This window comes from Phalacrocorax aristotelis, chromosome 23, assembly GCF_949628215.1.
Source record: "Phalacrocorax aristotelis chromosome 23, bGulAri2.1, whole genome shotgun sequence".
Lineage (NCBI taxonomy): Eukaryota > Metazoa > Chordata > Aves > Suliformes > Phalacrocoracidae > Phalacrocorax > Phalacrocorax aristotelis.
In genome coordinates this window covers 6,573,423-6,586,910 of record NC_134298.1, presented here as the reverse complement: position 1 = coordinate 6,586,910, position 13,488 = coordinate 6,573,423, and the positions used below count along the sequence as shown (strand labels likewise).

The 13,488-nt window shown below is 54.9% G+C and overlaps 1 protein-coding gene across 5 annotated transcripts; it reads right to left on the bottom strand.

The window, feature by feature from the left end:
* Positions 1 to 2,010: 2,010 nt before the first annotated feature.
* On the bottom strand, positions 2,011 to 10,457 carry ORMDL3 (ORMDL sphingolipid biosynthesis regulator 3). 5 transcript variants are annotated; one of them, XM_075117083.1, is made up of 5 exons: positions 10,221 to 10,298; positions 6,481 to 7,757; positions 5,534 to 5,740; positions 3,789 to 3,940; positions 2,011 to 3,652 (listed from the first exon to the last, which is right to left on the bottom strand). In XM_075117083.1, exons 3-5 carry the CDS (start codon positions 5,705 to 5,707, stop codon positions 3,517 to 3,519), a joined length of 462 nt encoding a protein of 153 aa, XP_074973184.1. In that variant the 5' UTR covers positions 5,708 to 5,740; positions 6,481 to 7,757; positions 10,221 to 10,298; the 3' UTR covers positions 2,011 to 3,516. The 5 variants fall into 5 exon arrangements, with proteins under 5 accessions (XP_074973184.1, XP_074973185.1, XP_074973183.1 ...); XM_075117084.1 differs by lacking the exons at positions 6,481 to 7,757; positions 10,221 to 10,298 and adding an exon at positions 10,419 to 10,457; XM_075117082.1 differs by lacking the exon at positions 6,481 to 7,757 and having other exon boundaries at positions 10,221 to 10,325.
* Between the last annotated feature and the right edge of the window lie 3,031 nt (positions 10,458 to 13,488).

Below are 13,488 nucleotides of genomic sequence, written 5' to 3'. Positions count from 1 at the left end.
GTTCTCCACGCAAAAGGTAAGCTTCACTCTTGGCTCGCTGCTGTGTTAGCTGCAAGTACACATATGAAAATCCCTCATCCTGCCCATGCTGTCCTGACCTCCTTTTTCTCAAATTCTTGACACCGTGAGAGTTGTAGTGTTATGGCTATGCTCCTTAACCTGCCTCTGTGCAAGACTGGCCTTCGAGCGCTGGGCTCACTTCTACATCAATTTCACAAACACAAATAAACTAGAAGTGGCTTCAGTACAGAGTTCCAGGAGACCCAGAACTGTGTCCATTACATCCACAGCCCAGCAGTGCTGGTTTCCAAGGGGAAGCTTGGTCAGGTACTGCTTGCTCCTGTGACGCCCACAGGAAGGAGCCATGCAACTGGCTGTCAGTGTGGCTCGACCAGCAGTACCCAAGACTTTCACTTAAAACTACCTCAGGGACACCTAACAAGGAGAAATTGTGAGTGTGGTTTAATTACAATTAACTTATGGTTTCTATTTCTGATTAATTCTGATACCTACCCTGAAGACAGGATGTTAAGGATACTATCAGATGTATAATTGTTCAAGTAATTATCCATCTTACGCAGATACTTAACATACCACATTATTAATGTGAAATCTTTCTTCAACTCTCTCACTTCTTCCCGTATTTCTCCAGTTTTCATGTATATTTCCCTTGATTGGATTAACTGTATGAGTCCAAGTCAACCTCAGTTATTCTGTGGCAAAAATGCTATCCTTGTGTTGTAAAGGATGTAATTTTCCGTGTGACACGTACCTGTGTAATGGCTGTGTTAATCATTTGTGTGAACAAGGTAAATCAGAAAAGCTTACTATTATAATTAAGGCTTTGCCTAACAAGAAGTTTTAGACTTTAGGCTTTAAAAACTGCCTTTTTGAGATGTTGATAATCCCATTCTGTTTTACAGTTGATCTTTAGTTAAATAAACAGAATCGGATGCCCATAGTGTCAGTTAACAGCACAAATCACACGTTCAAATCCTCAGCTGTTGTAATGCAAAGGCCTTCAGGGAAACACTGTGAAGTGCGGTGCTTCATTGAGAAGAGCCGACCCCTACTTTCCATTTATGCTTAATCTAAAAATAGCAAAACTGCTTTGCCCTTGTGTAATGTGCCTATACTTAGAAATAATCAGTATATGTCTGTCTACGTAGGAGTAATGTTTTTAAGCATATGGTGACTGTTTCTGTTGCAAAAAAGCTGATGTTTTTCCCCCTCGTATTCTACCAAAATAAATAAATAGTTTTCTTTCCTCTGGAGATTCACCATTGGCATGTAAGTTGTGTCTGCGGGCAGACATTCATATCCGTTAAGCAACGTATGGTCTGCATTACAGATACAGCCTTTGCCATCCTGGTAGGGGCAAGACTCCACAGCTCTGAGGGCAGGGGTCTTCCCATAAGTGTTCTGAGCGTTGACGCTGCTGGTTTCTTAGTCATTTCAAAGGTACTTAGCTGACTGATGAAATCTATTTTTAAAACAATATGTTTTTTTCAACAGTCATTGTCTAGTATCTTAAAGGCTATATTAGCTTTAGGGTATATAGTACCTTAACTAAAGCAGCAGTCCTTACATCATGGTAGTTAAAAGGTTTAACCCCCCATCAACTAAATTGCACATCTGTCAAACTCCATCACTGGAAAACAGCACACGGTTATCAAGTCAGACTCTCTTCTCTTTCTACCTTCTTGAAAGCTTCCTTTTCACTTAAAATATTTCCACTTTTCAAACATATTAGGTAATGATTCTCTAGGCATTCCAGCAGCCCCCTGAGGTACACTAAATGTTTTTTTCCCCTTCTCTGCAGCAGTCCGATAGCAAGTGAGATAGAGGACTAAAGCAGCTTGCCTAAAATTATACATGTAGTAGTACTACATCTTATATGCAAACCTGGAGTTCCCCCATCCATGTCCTATGCTCAGGCCATCACACACAACTCAGCAATATCCACTATGACCTCTACAGGTAGAACTGGCTAACGCAGGAACAAAAAGAGCGTATTTAAAATGTTTATACCATTGTCAAAAGTGTGAGACAATATAAGCACTAAGACAACAAAAATACAGGCTTTCATGAGTTTACAGGGGAAGCATGAGGAAACACACATTTCATCTGGCCCACAACCCAGAAGAAAACCCAGTTGCTTTGAACAGGAGAAAGCTGCCTCAGCCAGGAAATCTAAACCTGCAAACCTACTTTATTTAGGTGGTAACTTTATGGGAAAAAGGCTCCATTTTGTTCCTACACTAAATGATCTATTACCTTCAGCGCCCCATTGCATCCTTCTGTTGGTTAGTTCAGTGTGCTGCTGGTGCTGTTCGTTAGTATTGCTCTCCCGCAGCTCCTGCACCCTCGGCAGTGATCACCCGAGGGCTCGGGGCATGCTGCTGCACCGCTTGCCTGTGGGGCTGAGTGACAGACCTCCAGGTAAGCTGGGAATCAAATACTCGGTTGCCTTGACTCAGATACTGAGTTAAATCCACTGGCAAATCCCAGTAGCACGTACACAGACTTAAGAGACCAAGGACTGAGGGGAAAAAATTCCAATTATAGTCACTAACTGATTATAGCAAGCAGCCATCGGCTCTCATTTGGCCTACACCAGTCCATCTTCAGCTTCTCCCATGCTTGTGCGGTCTCTGTGTACCGAGTAGCTCAGTGGTGTTTTTTGTCAATCATTAACATGACCTGCACCCAAGCCCTTAATCCAAATGCTGTACTGCCTGAGCGCTCAGAGGGTGCTTAAAAACTAGCCGTTTGGGGTGGGGAGCAGAGTTACCCAGGCAGGTTCTGGTATAAGCTGAAAACAACTAGTCTGATTTAGGATCTATACCTTTTCCCTGAACCACATGAATGGTACCGTAGAAAACTGAAAGCTTTGTCAAATTGCAGGTCATTCCTTCCTATACTGTTTTTAGTAAAAGAGCTTCCTTCCTTGGTGGTGTAAAAGATTGCAAAATAAACATCTGTCACTCTCCTCCCCCTCCTCCACCCGAAAAGGGAACTCAAACCCTGAAACAATCAAGTATTGGGAAAATCTGGCTGTATCCCTTTGAATTTCCCCCACGTATCGCTTAAAGCACCTAGCTTCAGAAGGGGAAATGTATTTTAAAGTGCATTTACCACAGCAATAGTACCAGCACTAAAAGCTTTTCCCCTCATCCCTATTCTCATCATTCAATGTCTGGGATAGACTAAAATCTCCCCAGAATTCATCCTCTTTGTACCTTGAAGTCTCAGTGTATCTGCATCTATTTATGACACTGGAATAAAAGAAATCCAGCGTCATGCATCCTGCTCCGCACTAAACGCTACTCTGGAGCTTGTTTAGATTTATTGGGCATGAGGATCCAGCATGCGGTATATGTCTATTGTATACTGCGTTTAAACAGCCGCTGTGAAATTACATCCCAGTGTGCGTGGGGGGTGAAGAAACAGGACTAGAGAGAAGGAACTTCCCCCTCTCCCCTGCTCCTCTTCAATTTGCTCCAGCCACGCAGTTCAATACTTGTTGATCCCAAAGATCCGGACTCCATGAAACTGAGGCAGTTTGGGGATCAGGACGCTCATAAGGGAGATGGTGTTGATTATGAAGTGTATCCGGTCATACTTTGTGTAAAAGCTGGTTAGAAAATACCTGGAAAGCAGGGGAACAGAGAGAGGGAAACTGAATTGTAGCACCTCATGTTTTTTGTTTCCCAGGACAGCATGTGCAGCAGAAGTGTGGGCCACTACAGGCGCGTGAGGGAGCTGGGCCGCCCCGACCTACTCACAGGACGATGGGCATGATGGTCAGGAACTTGCGCGATGCCGTGAACTGCACGCCATAGTCCATCTGCTCCCAGTGCGTGAGCAGCCGAGCCTTCCCCTGGTCCGGAGTCTCGAAAGGAGTTCCTTTCACGGTATGTAGGAAGATGTACATGCTCTGTAACAAATACAAATGTAGCATGAAGCACGCGCAGCGTTCTCTACACCCCTCACCGCGCCACTAGAAATGTTCGGCTTCAGCAAGAACAGCACAGTTGTGCCAGTTGCACCGGCACGCTGTTCCGCTAGAGGGATGCATCGTTGCTGCTGGAAAACCCGCTTGAACTCGGAGCGGCTGAGGAAGCAGTGAGAGTTAGGGAGGAAGGCCGCTAGCTGGGGCTAGCTCAGGTTTGGCTCTTACACATGAGGCCTCTCGTTCAGCTCCTGGGCGTAAACTAAGAGGGTGGCTGCGAGATTACAGCATTTAGATCTCTGGGATGAGGAGATTAGCAGGGACTTGCTCTGCTGTGCAACAGCAATGCTAACGCTTTCTAAAAAAGTGCTGGTGGAGCCGTAGGCAGCGAGGGTCTGTTACCGCTCTGATTGCGAGTTAATCTCTTCAAGTGGAACACAAGTAACAGATAAACAGCAAGTACTGGCTATGTTGCGTCTTTTAAGTGTAGCCGTTGCTGGCCTTTAAACTCCTTTCTGCTCCCAGGACCGAATCGTTTAAGCTGCCAGAGAAGGGGAAGGAGCTGGGTGAGAAGCAGCCAGCTTGCAAACTGAGCCCTGAGCAGCTCTAGTTGGCGGTTTTGTGGGTTCACCCCTCTACCGCCCCGCTGGAGACATCAATAACACGAGCATGAGGGCCCCCAGTAAGGGTGCCGTTTTTGTCTCTGGAATATTCTCGGCCTGAGATATTACTTAAAATTAAGGATACAAAAGTGATTGCTGTACCTCTGAAGTATTTTGTCCCCTGAGCCTCTGAGGGTGAGTGGCTGCCCAGAGCTCTGTCCCTCAGCTGTAGGACCCCAGCGTGCCAAGGCATGCGCAGTGGAATGGCGGAGGCGCAGAAGCGAGCTGTTAAACAGAGCGTGGTTTTCTCCTGCTCGTTAGGGCAGATGTCACTGTGTGGCCGTGGCTTTGTCAGGGCCCAGCACAGGACAGCGCTGTGCAAAAACAGCAGCTTTGGGCATCACGGAGAGCCCACGTGCCGTGTGTACGTCTACATGCATATCTGTCTGCTCTGCTTACCTGTGCACCCCTAGCACAATGCTGACACCCGTGCCTTTGGGTACCTGACCCTTAGAAGGGGAGAATCTGTTCCTGGACTTATCTTTTACTTTAAGGAGAACAAAGTTTGGGTTTTAATCTTGTTTTCTTAACTCTGATGAGGCCAATTCGGCTCGTGTTAGCCAAAGTAAAAGCTGTCCCGCCGGTTTCTCTGGCCTGTCACAGCTATTCCTCTGTTCAGGGGGACAGGACAAAGGGACTTACCCTGCAGGCAAATGAATTCAGGGTCCCCTCTGAGCAGCCTCAGCAGATATTTGCTGTCTCATCAGTACCTAGGCTGGATTTAAATACATGACCTAGAGGCAAAGGTGCAGTCTGAGGGGTGGAGATTGAGTAATTTACCCTGCGTCTTCAGAAATACTTGTTGAAACAATTCCTCTCTATGTATCTTACTATATTGTGCTCAAAAGAACAGCTGGCGCTGCGGGATTACCTCTCCATGCCCCAGGAAGTCAAGCCAGCCACGCTCTTCCCTTACCATGTTGTGAATGATGTTGGTAAGAGTCCAAACAACAGGGACGCTGAAGAAGGGGATGCTCAGGAGTACGACGTGCAGCAGGCCGATTCCAAGGACGTAGGACAACCAAATGCCCCGGCTGTTCATGACGCGGGTGTTGGGATTCACCTCGCTGTGTGCTGTTCCCACGTTCATGGTGGCTCTTACATCAAATGGGCGCCCCTGAAACTAAAGCAGAGTCACGTCAGTGCTTGGCTGGTGCCAGCCCTCCACCTGAATTACTTGGGTAGGCACAGCAGGGCTCGAGCATCATCTTGCTGTTAAGCAACCCTGAAATATTTTGTTTGCTATAAAAATCACAAGTCAGTTCGCTTCTCTGTGCCTCATTATTCGTAGAGCTGATGTTTCTAAGGGGAAGCTAAATCCGGGAGCAGTTGAGATTTGGGAATAATGTGTGGGAAGCCCGTCTGTGACAGAAGCTACTGAAATGTTTTCCTGGAACCAAGAAGTCAAGGTTCAATCCCAGAATTGCCTGACAAGACTCAGATGAATACTTCTAAGCGCTTTTAAAGTCATCATCACAGTGTTAATCATGGAAGCACTCGGCATGCGAAGCTTCTTACATGTTTATGGGTTCAGCATACCTTAAACTCAGAAAGAGAACATAAGTGTTTGCAGACTAAAGGCACAGCAGCTCTGTATCAACAGATCTCCTAATTAGTTCAACTAAATTATCAGGGTTCCGCACGGCTCTGGAGGCTTGATGGGTTCCTGGTCTGGCTTACATGTTCTGCCTTCCAATTTAAGACTTACAAGGTGGGGGTAAAAAAAAAAGTAACAAAAAAATCCCCCGCAGGGAAGAAGTGAGATTATTCTTCAGGAACATAAAAAGTTAGAGATAACAAGGAAAAGTGCATTAGGAGGATATTTCAGAGCAAGAGTTGCAGAGGAGATGGCTCTTCCCCTACCTGGAAGGAACAGCTGCCACGTAGGAGGAAGAGAGATGTTTTTCTAAAGTACCAGGAAGGTGAGAAAGCGAGATGGTGTCACCTTCTCAGAGCAAGTCTTTGGAGTGGTGCCCTACAGACAGCGCAGGTATCGGAGTGGCTTTGCGGACTGCTGCACCAATAGCGGCGGCAGGTGTTGGTCAGCTTTAAGGCTTTCTGGGACGACGAGGGCTCTGGTTTACCTGTTCCCAGGGATTACAGGAAACAGCACAAATGAGAACCACTGAAAGTTGAATATCTTTACACCGAGATCAGGGATGTTCTTGCGTAAAGCCATCTTTGTCTGTGTCCCATAGAAAGGTAGTTTCATTAGATGATACAGTCCGTCCCTCCTTGTATGGAGGACCCCAAGGGGAGGGCTGTTTCCTGATGTCTAGCCTTGTGTTTTTGCTGCTTGGGTTCCCACAGCTGGAGGACGGCGTTGCTGTTCTCTCTAGTTCTCAGTCTTCAGTCTCAGGAGGAGAGCCTGAGCCAGATCCAACATTACGCTCTGTGTGTCGCTGCCAGCTGTTCTGAGTTCCCTTGTGAAGTGCTGGGCCTGGCTTGTTTCAGAAGCTGGCTCTCTCCCCTGTTCCTGCCCAGGGCTAGGACACAAAGTGAACGCTTGACTCCGCAGCTCCTGGGACGCTCGCTGTAACTTCCAAACCTCTCAGCTGCGCAAGCGGCTGTCGCTCAGTGTTGCAGGCAGCTCCGGCGAGGCAGGGCTGCTAGGTGAGCTGAACAGATGCTCGCCTACCTCTGCCACCCAGGTGTCAGTCAGGGGGCTTGTATGAGGAGAGGTTTTTGTTACCAGAAAAGAGGCTTGCAGGTGTGCGGAGCGCTCGTTTTCTTGTCACCCATCTCCCGGGTCTAAGGATATCAGCTACTGGATGCTCCGGAGAAAAGCCTGAAGCTTGGTCTGGAAGGAGGACTTGGAGCCAGAGGTCAGGGCTTGAGTCCTAGCAGGGGAAGCAGCTCTGTCCTTATTCTGGTGCAATTCCTAAGGGCTTTCAGAAGGAAATCTAGGGGTTGTGCTGAAGTGTAACATGAGTCAAAAAAGTCATGTTGTTGCAACAAAAGGAAAAAAAGCAGCCACCCCCATGGAATGCATAAACAGGAGTGCTCTTTGCCAGACTTGGGAAATAATTCTCCTAGATATTGGTAAGGCTGCAGCTAGAATACTGTCCAGTTGTGGGAGGAGCTGGAGGGATTCCAGGGGAGAGCAGTGAGAATGAGCAGAGGTGTAGGAAAAACATGACCTGCAAGGACAGATTGAAGGAAATGGGTTTGTTTAGTCTAGAGAAGGCTGGAGAGAGGCATGAGGAATAGTCCTCAAACACTTAACAGATAGCCACACTGAGAAGGGAGACAAACCGTGTGGCGAAGTTAAGTGCACGGCTGAGACTTGGAGCAGCTCGATAACGCAGAAGGACTGCCTGCAGAAGGCAAGCGGGGGTCCCACTGGACGCTTTAACACTGAGTTTCATAAACAGCGAAAAAAATTAAGATTCCTCTTTGGAACGGGGTGGCCTCTTCAGGACCCTCTTTTCTTGAAATGCTGCTGCTCCCCAAAGGCTGCAGAAGCCAGCAGACCTGGCAAGCCCCAGAGCTGGAGGGGTGCCCTTGCCGGCGTAGGAATAAAGGGGAATTTCCATGTGAGGACAACCACGAGTGTAATTTTCAAAAACTAATAAGCAACTTCTACTTGGTCCCCTCTGCAACCTGCAGCTGGGTGGCAAAGGGCCAAACTTAGAAGCCGTACATGAAGCAATTCTCCCTGCGCCTCAGTTTCCTTGCGTGTAAAAGTGAGCGTTAGACGGGTGAAACGCTAGAACATGTGAGAGGTTAATCCAGTCTTGCAACAGAGGGACAGAGGCGTCAAGCGTTCGGTCCTACGATGATAGTTTTGCATTTTCTTCAATTCTGCCCTTCCCCACCTTACAAATATTTCATTTTGAATCTTTTTCCATTTCTGAGCTGCTGTTTGCAGCCCTTGCCCAAGCTCTGCGCTTGCTTCAGATTGCACATGCAGCTCTGCACAGTCTTGCAAAAGCCTGGCTGAAGGAGCGAGAGTTCTCAAAGCTCCAATCCCTACCCCCATCCCAGATCCCATGTTGTTTGCTTTCTGATTCTACACCGGGCATTTGTTCACCTGCCGGAAAAACAAGGCAAAAGACAACAGCGGGAGGAACTCCAGCTCCCCGCCCGGTGCAGCTGGCTGCAAAGCTCTGCCTTCCCGCTTGTGCGGCGGTTTTTCAGGGCAGAAAAGCTTTAATGTTTCACCAGACTGAGTGTGAAGGTCGGGCCTGCACTGATGTTGGACGGTGTCCGTCCAAGGAGGGGAAAAGTCACAACTACAGTCAGGGAACAGCAGGCTGTGGTGAAGCTGAGCCCTTCCTCTGCCCCTTCCTTCGTGTCCTGTTCCTGACTTCCCGCCCGCCGCCGCGCCAGCTCCCTGTCCACGGCTCTGTTGGGGAAGACTCTTGTTCTGGGGCTCAGAGCAAGCACCGGGGCGGCGCCAGCTCAGCACGCGCTATGACAGCATCTCCCCGCTTCTGAGGAAAGGGCAAACAAAACGGCATCAGCAGTTTCCCGCTCCCTTTGTCACCCATCTGCTGCCGGAGGACCCACAACCTCTGACCGTGACCATGCCACCAGCACCCCAAGGCGCAGCTCCTTCTCCACAATTGTTTTTGCCCCCAGTCTGTTCCCATCCCCTCGCGTTTTGGTCCCGGTGCTCGGCACTGACATCGCCCTTCCCCAGGGCGTCCCCAGGATCGTACCACGGGGCCCAGCACCCTGTTCCGCCTCGGCCGGCTGTGGGAACTGGGCTGGCAGAGGGAAGGAGGGCTGCAGGTGCTTATCTCGGTGATCTTCCTGAGTGTTCCCAGAATGCAAGCAATTATGATCCCATGGAGCGCCGAGGAGCCGAGATCCCTATCTCTGGCAGCAACAGCAATCACCCGTCTCCCAAGCAAATATTTTAAACCCTTCTTTGCAAGATGGCATCAGTGTTTGAACCAGAGCATCGAGCGCATTGACGCTGTCTGCAAACACAGCGGGCAAGGGAGCAGGGTGGTAGGTTAGACCTAAGCCAGCACTGCTTTGTGCCCCGGCCCGGCCTGGAGTCGCTGATGGACTTCCAGAAGTCTGAGCCCCAGAGGTGCCTGGTCTCTCCTTGGGAAGCCGGGAGGGCCCGGAGCTGGTAGAGGAGAGCGGGAAGGGGGAGTTGTGGGTGCAGCTCTGGGGACGAGGAGCAGCGTGAGCCCTCCCTGATGGGCACGAGAGCAGCTGGGGCTCTGCTCCCTCCCAGCCCCTCTGCCGAGCTCCCAGGGACGGTTCCGCGGCGCAGGGAACGCGGCTGGGACCCTCCGTGGGCTCGGGGTCCCGGACCCCGCTTACCTCCCTGCAAGGACCCGCGGAGGACCCGCACCCCGGGGTGCTGGGCAGGACCTGCTCCTGCCGGGCTCCCCCCGGCCCGGCCGTGCGCAGGGACACTGCGAGGACCCCCCACGCCCCGCGGAGATCCCCGCTTTCTGCTGCCGGGCGGTTTATCTTTCGGGCCGGACACCACGCGAGGTACCTTTCCCCGCGGGGCCGGAGCGGGGCTCGGCCGCCGCCTCCTCCCGGGGAGGGGGCTCGGCCTCCCGCCTGGGCCCGCCGCTGCCCGGGCCGCTCCCCGCACCCCCGGAGGAGAGCCGCCGGCCCCGGCCCGCACTCACCGCTGCTTGGCCCGGCCCGGCTCGGCTCGGCGGGGCCGGGGCTCCCTCCGTCGCGCACCCCGCCGCCCCGGCTGCGCTCCCGGCGGGCACCTCGGCTCGGCCCAGCCCCGCCGCCGCAGCACGTCGGGAGCTGTAGTCCCGGTAGCGCCCGAGCACCGGGAGAGCCCGGCCCCGGGGCGGGGAGGGGGCCGTGCTTACCGTGCATGGCACGGTGGGAGAGCTGAGCGGCTTCAGGAGCGGGGGGCGACCCTGGCGGGGGGCGAGGGGGGAGTCCTCGGCTCGTCCACTCGTGTCCTGTGCTGGTGGTCCCTGTGCCCACCTCTGCCCTCCCCAAGCTGGTCCCAGCAGAGTGGTCGGGGCTGTAGCTACCCCGCTCTGCACCCTGGGGGACTCAGACCCAGCTAGGTGCTTCCACCCTGCTCGGGGAGGGTCGGCACCCCTTCCCCTGCACCTCTTCCCAGTGGAAAAACTCGGCAGCAGGTGTTGTGCAAGCAACCTGGGTAGGCCGGCATGGTGCTGCCGGGACACCCGGCCAAGGTCAGGGGCCGGGAGCACAGGATTCCTGCGCTGGAGCGTGGGGGTGAGACCATCTGGCCCTGCTTTTGTTTGTACAACGATCAAAGCTAATAGCGTGGTGCTGCGGCGGCCCCTCGGTGCGCGCAGCCATCTGTGCAGGGCTTTGTGTGCGCCAGCCGCCGCCAGCTTTTCCGCCCGGCAGCGGCAGAGGGTGCAGCGGTGTCGCCCAACGGTGAAACCGCTTTGTGCTGCAAACCCCCTGCCCAGAGCTGTACAGGGGTCCCGGGCCGAGCACAGCCCACGGCCCCGTGAGCAAAGCCTGGCAGCGGGGTGCTCCCCGGCCACCCACACGGCCCCTGGCCTTGCAGGGCTGCTCCCAGCCCTCCCTGGCCACTTGGCAAAGCCCATCGGTGGGGTTTCGGTTTTGGCTCAGGTGGGTTCGCAGCACTGCTTTGCGCTCAAAAAATGGAGGATCCCGCCTGCACTGGTGCTCCCCAAAGGCGGGGGGTCCCTGTGCCGGTGTCCCCGCAGGGCTCCCAGGCTGAGCTTTGCATCCTGACCCTGTGTGCATCCATCTGGCCTCGGCACTGGCCACACATCCGGCTCCAGGCCTGAGCCGGCCCGCGGTTGTGTGCAGGCCGGGTGCAGCGAGGGCACAGAGACCCCACCGACTGCCAGGCCCGGAGGTGCCACGCACTGGCACCATGCTGCTGGCAGGGGCATGGTTGCTTCCTGGAGCCAGAGCTCCCCGCCACTGCTCCCAGAGGGCTTTAGGCGCTGTGGGGGGACACGTGTGCCATTAAAGCAGCTGTTGGGCTGCTGACGGGCTCTGCGGCCACCAGCCAGGAGCACCCGCTCCCTGCCCGGCCTCTCCGGCGTGCCCATGCCAGCCAGGCAAGGTGCGGGGATGCCGGTGTGTGGAGGCGGGGGATCCCGCGGGAGCTGGCCCTGCTTTGCAGGAGAGCCACGCACGCACGGCAGGCTCTATTTTTATCCCCGCTCCTGCCTGACTGAGCAGCTCCCTCTGCGCAGTGACATCCAATTTAGCAGCTTCCCCACACCCCGCCGACTCTGCACGTGAGGGGGAAGCACAATGCGACAGCTATTTTTATACGCGCATAAATATTAATCCCTCTCAGTGATGCAGCAGGCAGCCTCTTGCTGCTGGTGCGAGCGCAGGGTGGGGGGGACCCAGTTCCTGGGCTCCCCAGATCAGCTTCACCCACCTGGGGAACCCCAGCACCGGGAGTGGGGGTTCCCTGGGGGGGGGAATCCGTCCCCATCCAGCGCCCCGGCTGGTGGCCGCCCAGACCAGCGCTTCCCCGGTGCTCAGTGGGGCTGTTCCCGTATGAATTCCCAGGCCTCGCTTGCTCCCAGCTGCCCCTGTACTGGGGGGCCGTGCTCCCCTCCCGCTCTCCCGGGCTGCTGGTCCTGCTGCCCGCTCGATACTGGCTATATTTAGCGCTGTGATGGCAGCGTGGAGCTGGTGCCGGCTATTTTTAGCCATCGCTGCCGTGGCTGCAGCGGGGAAGGGTCCGCGTGGGGTCGTGCTGCACTGCAGGCACTGGGTTTTCAGGCTGGTAGGTGCCGTGTCCTGGCATGTGGGGCACCCGTGGGGCGCAGCCATGGTGCTGCTCCAGCTCTTGGGGTCTCTGCCCACTGCCACGGCAGCAGTGACCCTCCACCTCCCTGGGTCCCGGCATGAGCTGGGACTTGCCGAAAGCTTGAGCACCGCTGAGACCCTGCCTGCTGCCTCGGCCCCTCGATGCCGCAAGCCCCGTCCCGCGGCGGGTGGCTGGGTCATCCAGAGCCGGCCCCACGCCCCCACAGGCCCAGCACTGCTCCCACTCCATGCACAGCTCCCAGCGGCACTGGGACCGGTGATGGGCAGTGCAGGGCTTCTCTGCACCCCAGCCAAATGGGGAAACACCAGCACACTGACTGTAGCCCCTGGCTCCCACCTGCTGTATCCCCCAGCCAGCCCTGCCTGGGCGACCCCTGCCCCAGCCCGGTGTCGGGCTTGGCTCTGGTCCCAGCCCCGGCAATGGACTGGGTGGCTGGGCCGTCCCGAGCATGGGCCATCCCGGCAGCCCCGGAGCCCCCCTGCATCATGATCTGGAGGCGATCCGGTGGCTGCCCCAGCATGTGCCGACCCTCCGCCCTGGCGAGCCCTTGCTGGCTGTGGGTCGTCGAGGTGCGGATCCGGCTCGGCCCTGGCCCCGTCCCGCCCGCCTGGCCTCAGCTGGAGGGCCGGGGTCTCCCTGGGGAGCGTGGGGGTCCCGGGGGAGCGTCTGGCTCCAGCCCTGCCTGGCTGCGCCTCTCCCGTCAGGTTTTGTTCTCCTAATTGAGCAGAGATCCAGGCCAGGCGCCTTGTAAACGGTTTATCCTCCCCGAGCAGCGGGAGAAGGTCAATGCGCAGAGCCGGGCTCTTCCGCCGAGGAGAACCGGCGCCGGGGCTGCGGCACGGGGCCGGGACTGCCCCCTGCCCGGTGTCCCGCTGGGGCCGACCCCGCTGCTGGCGGGTTTGCGGGGAGCAGCCCCGGCCGTACCCCGAGCACCGGGGCGGGGATGGGGGGACGTCCCCTGCCGGAGCCCTCGCTCCTCTCGGCGGTCCCGGGTCACACCGGGGCTCGGCCCGGTAACGGCGGCCGCTCTCCATGGTCCTGAGGCGGCCCCGTCGGTGTCCCGGGGCGGCGGGGACCGGCTCAGCCGCGAGTCCCGAGCCCAGCCCGGCGAGCCGCGGGCCCGGGCA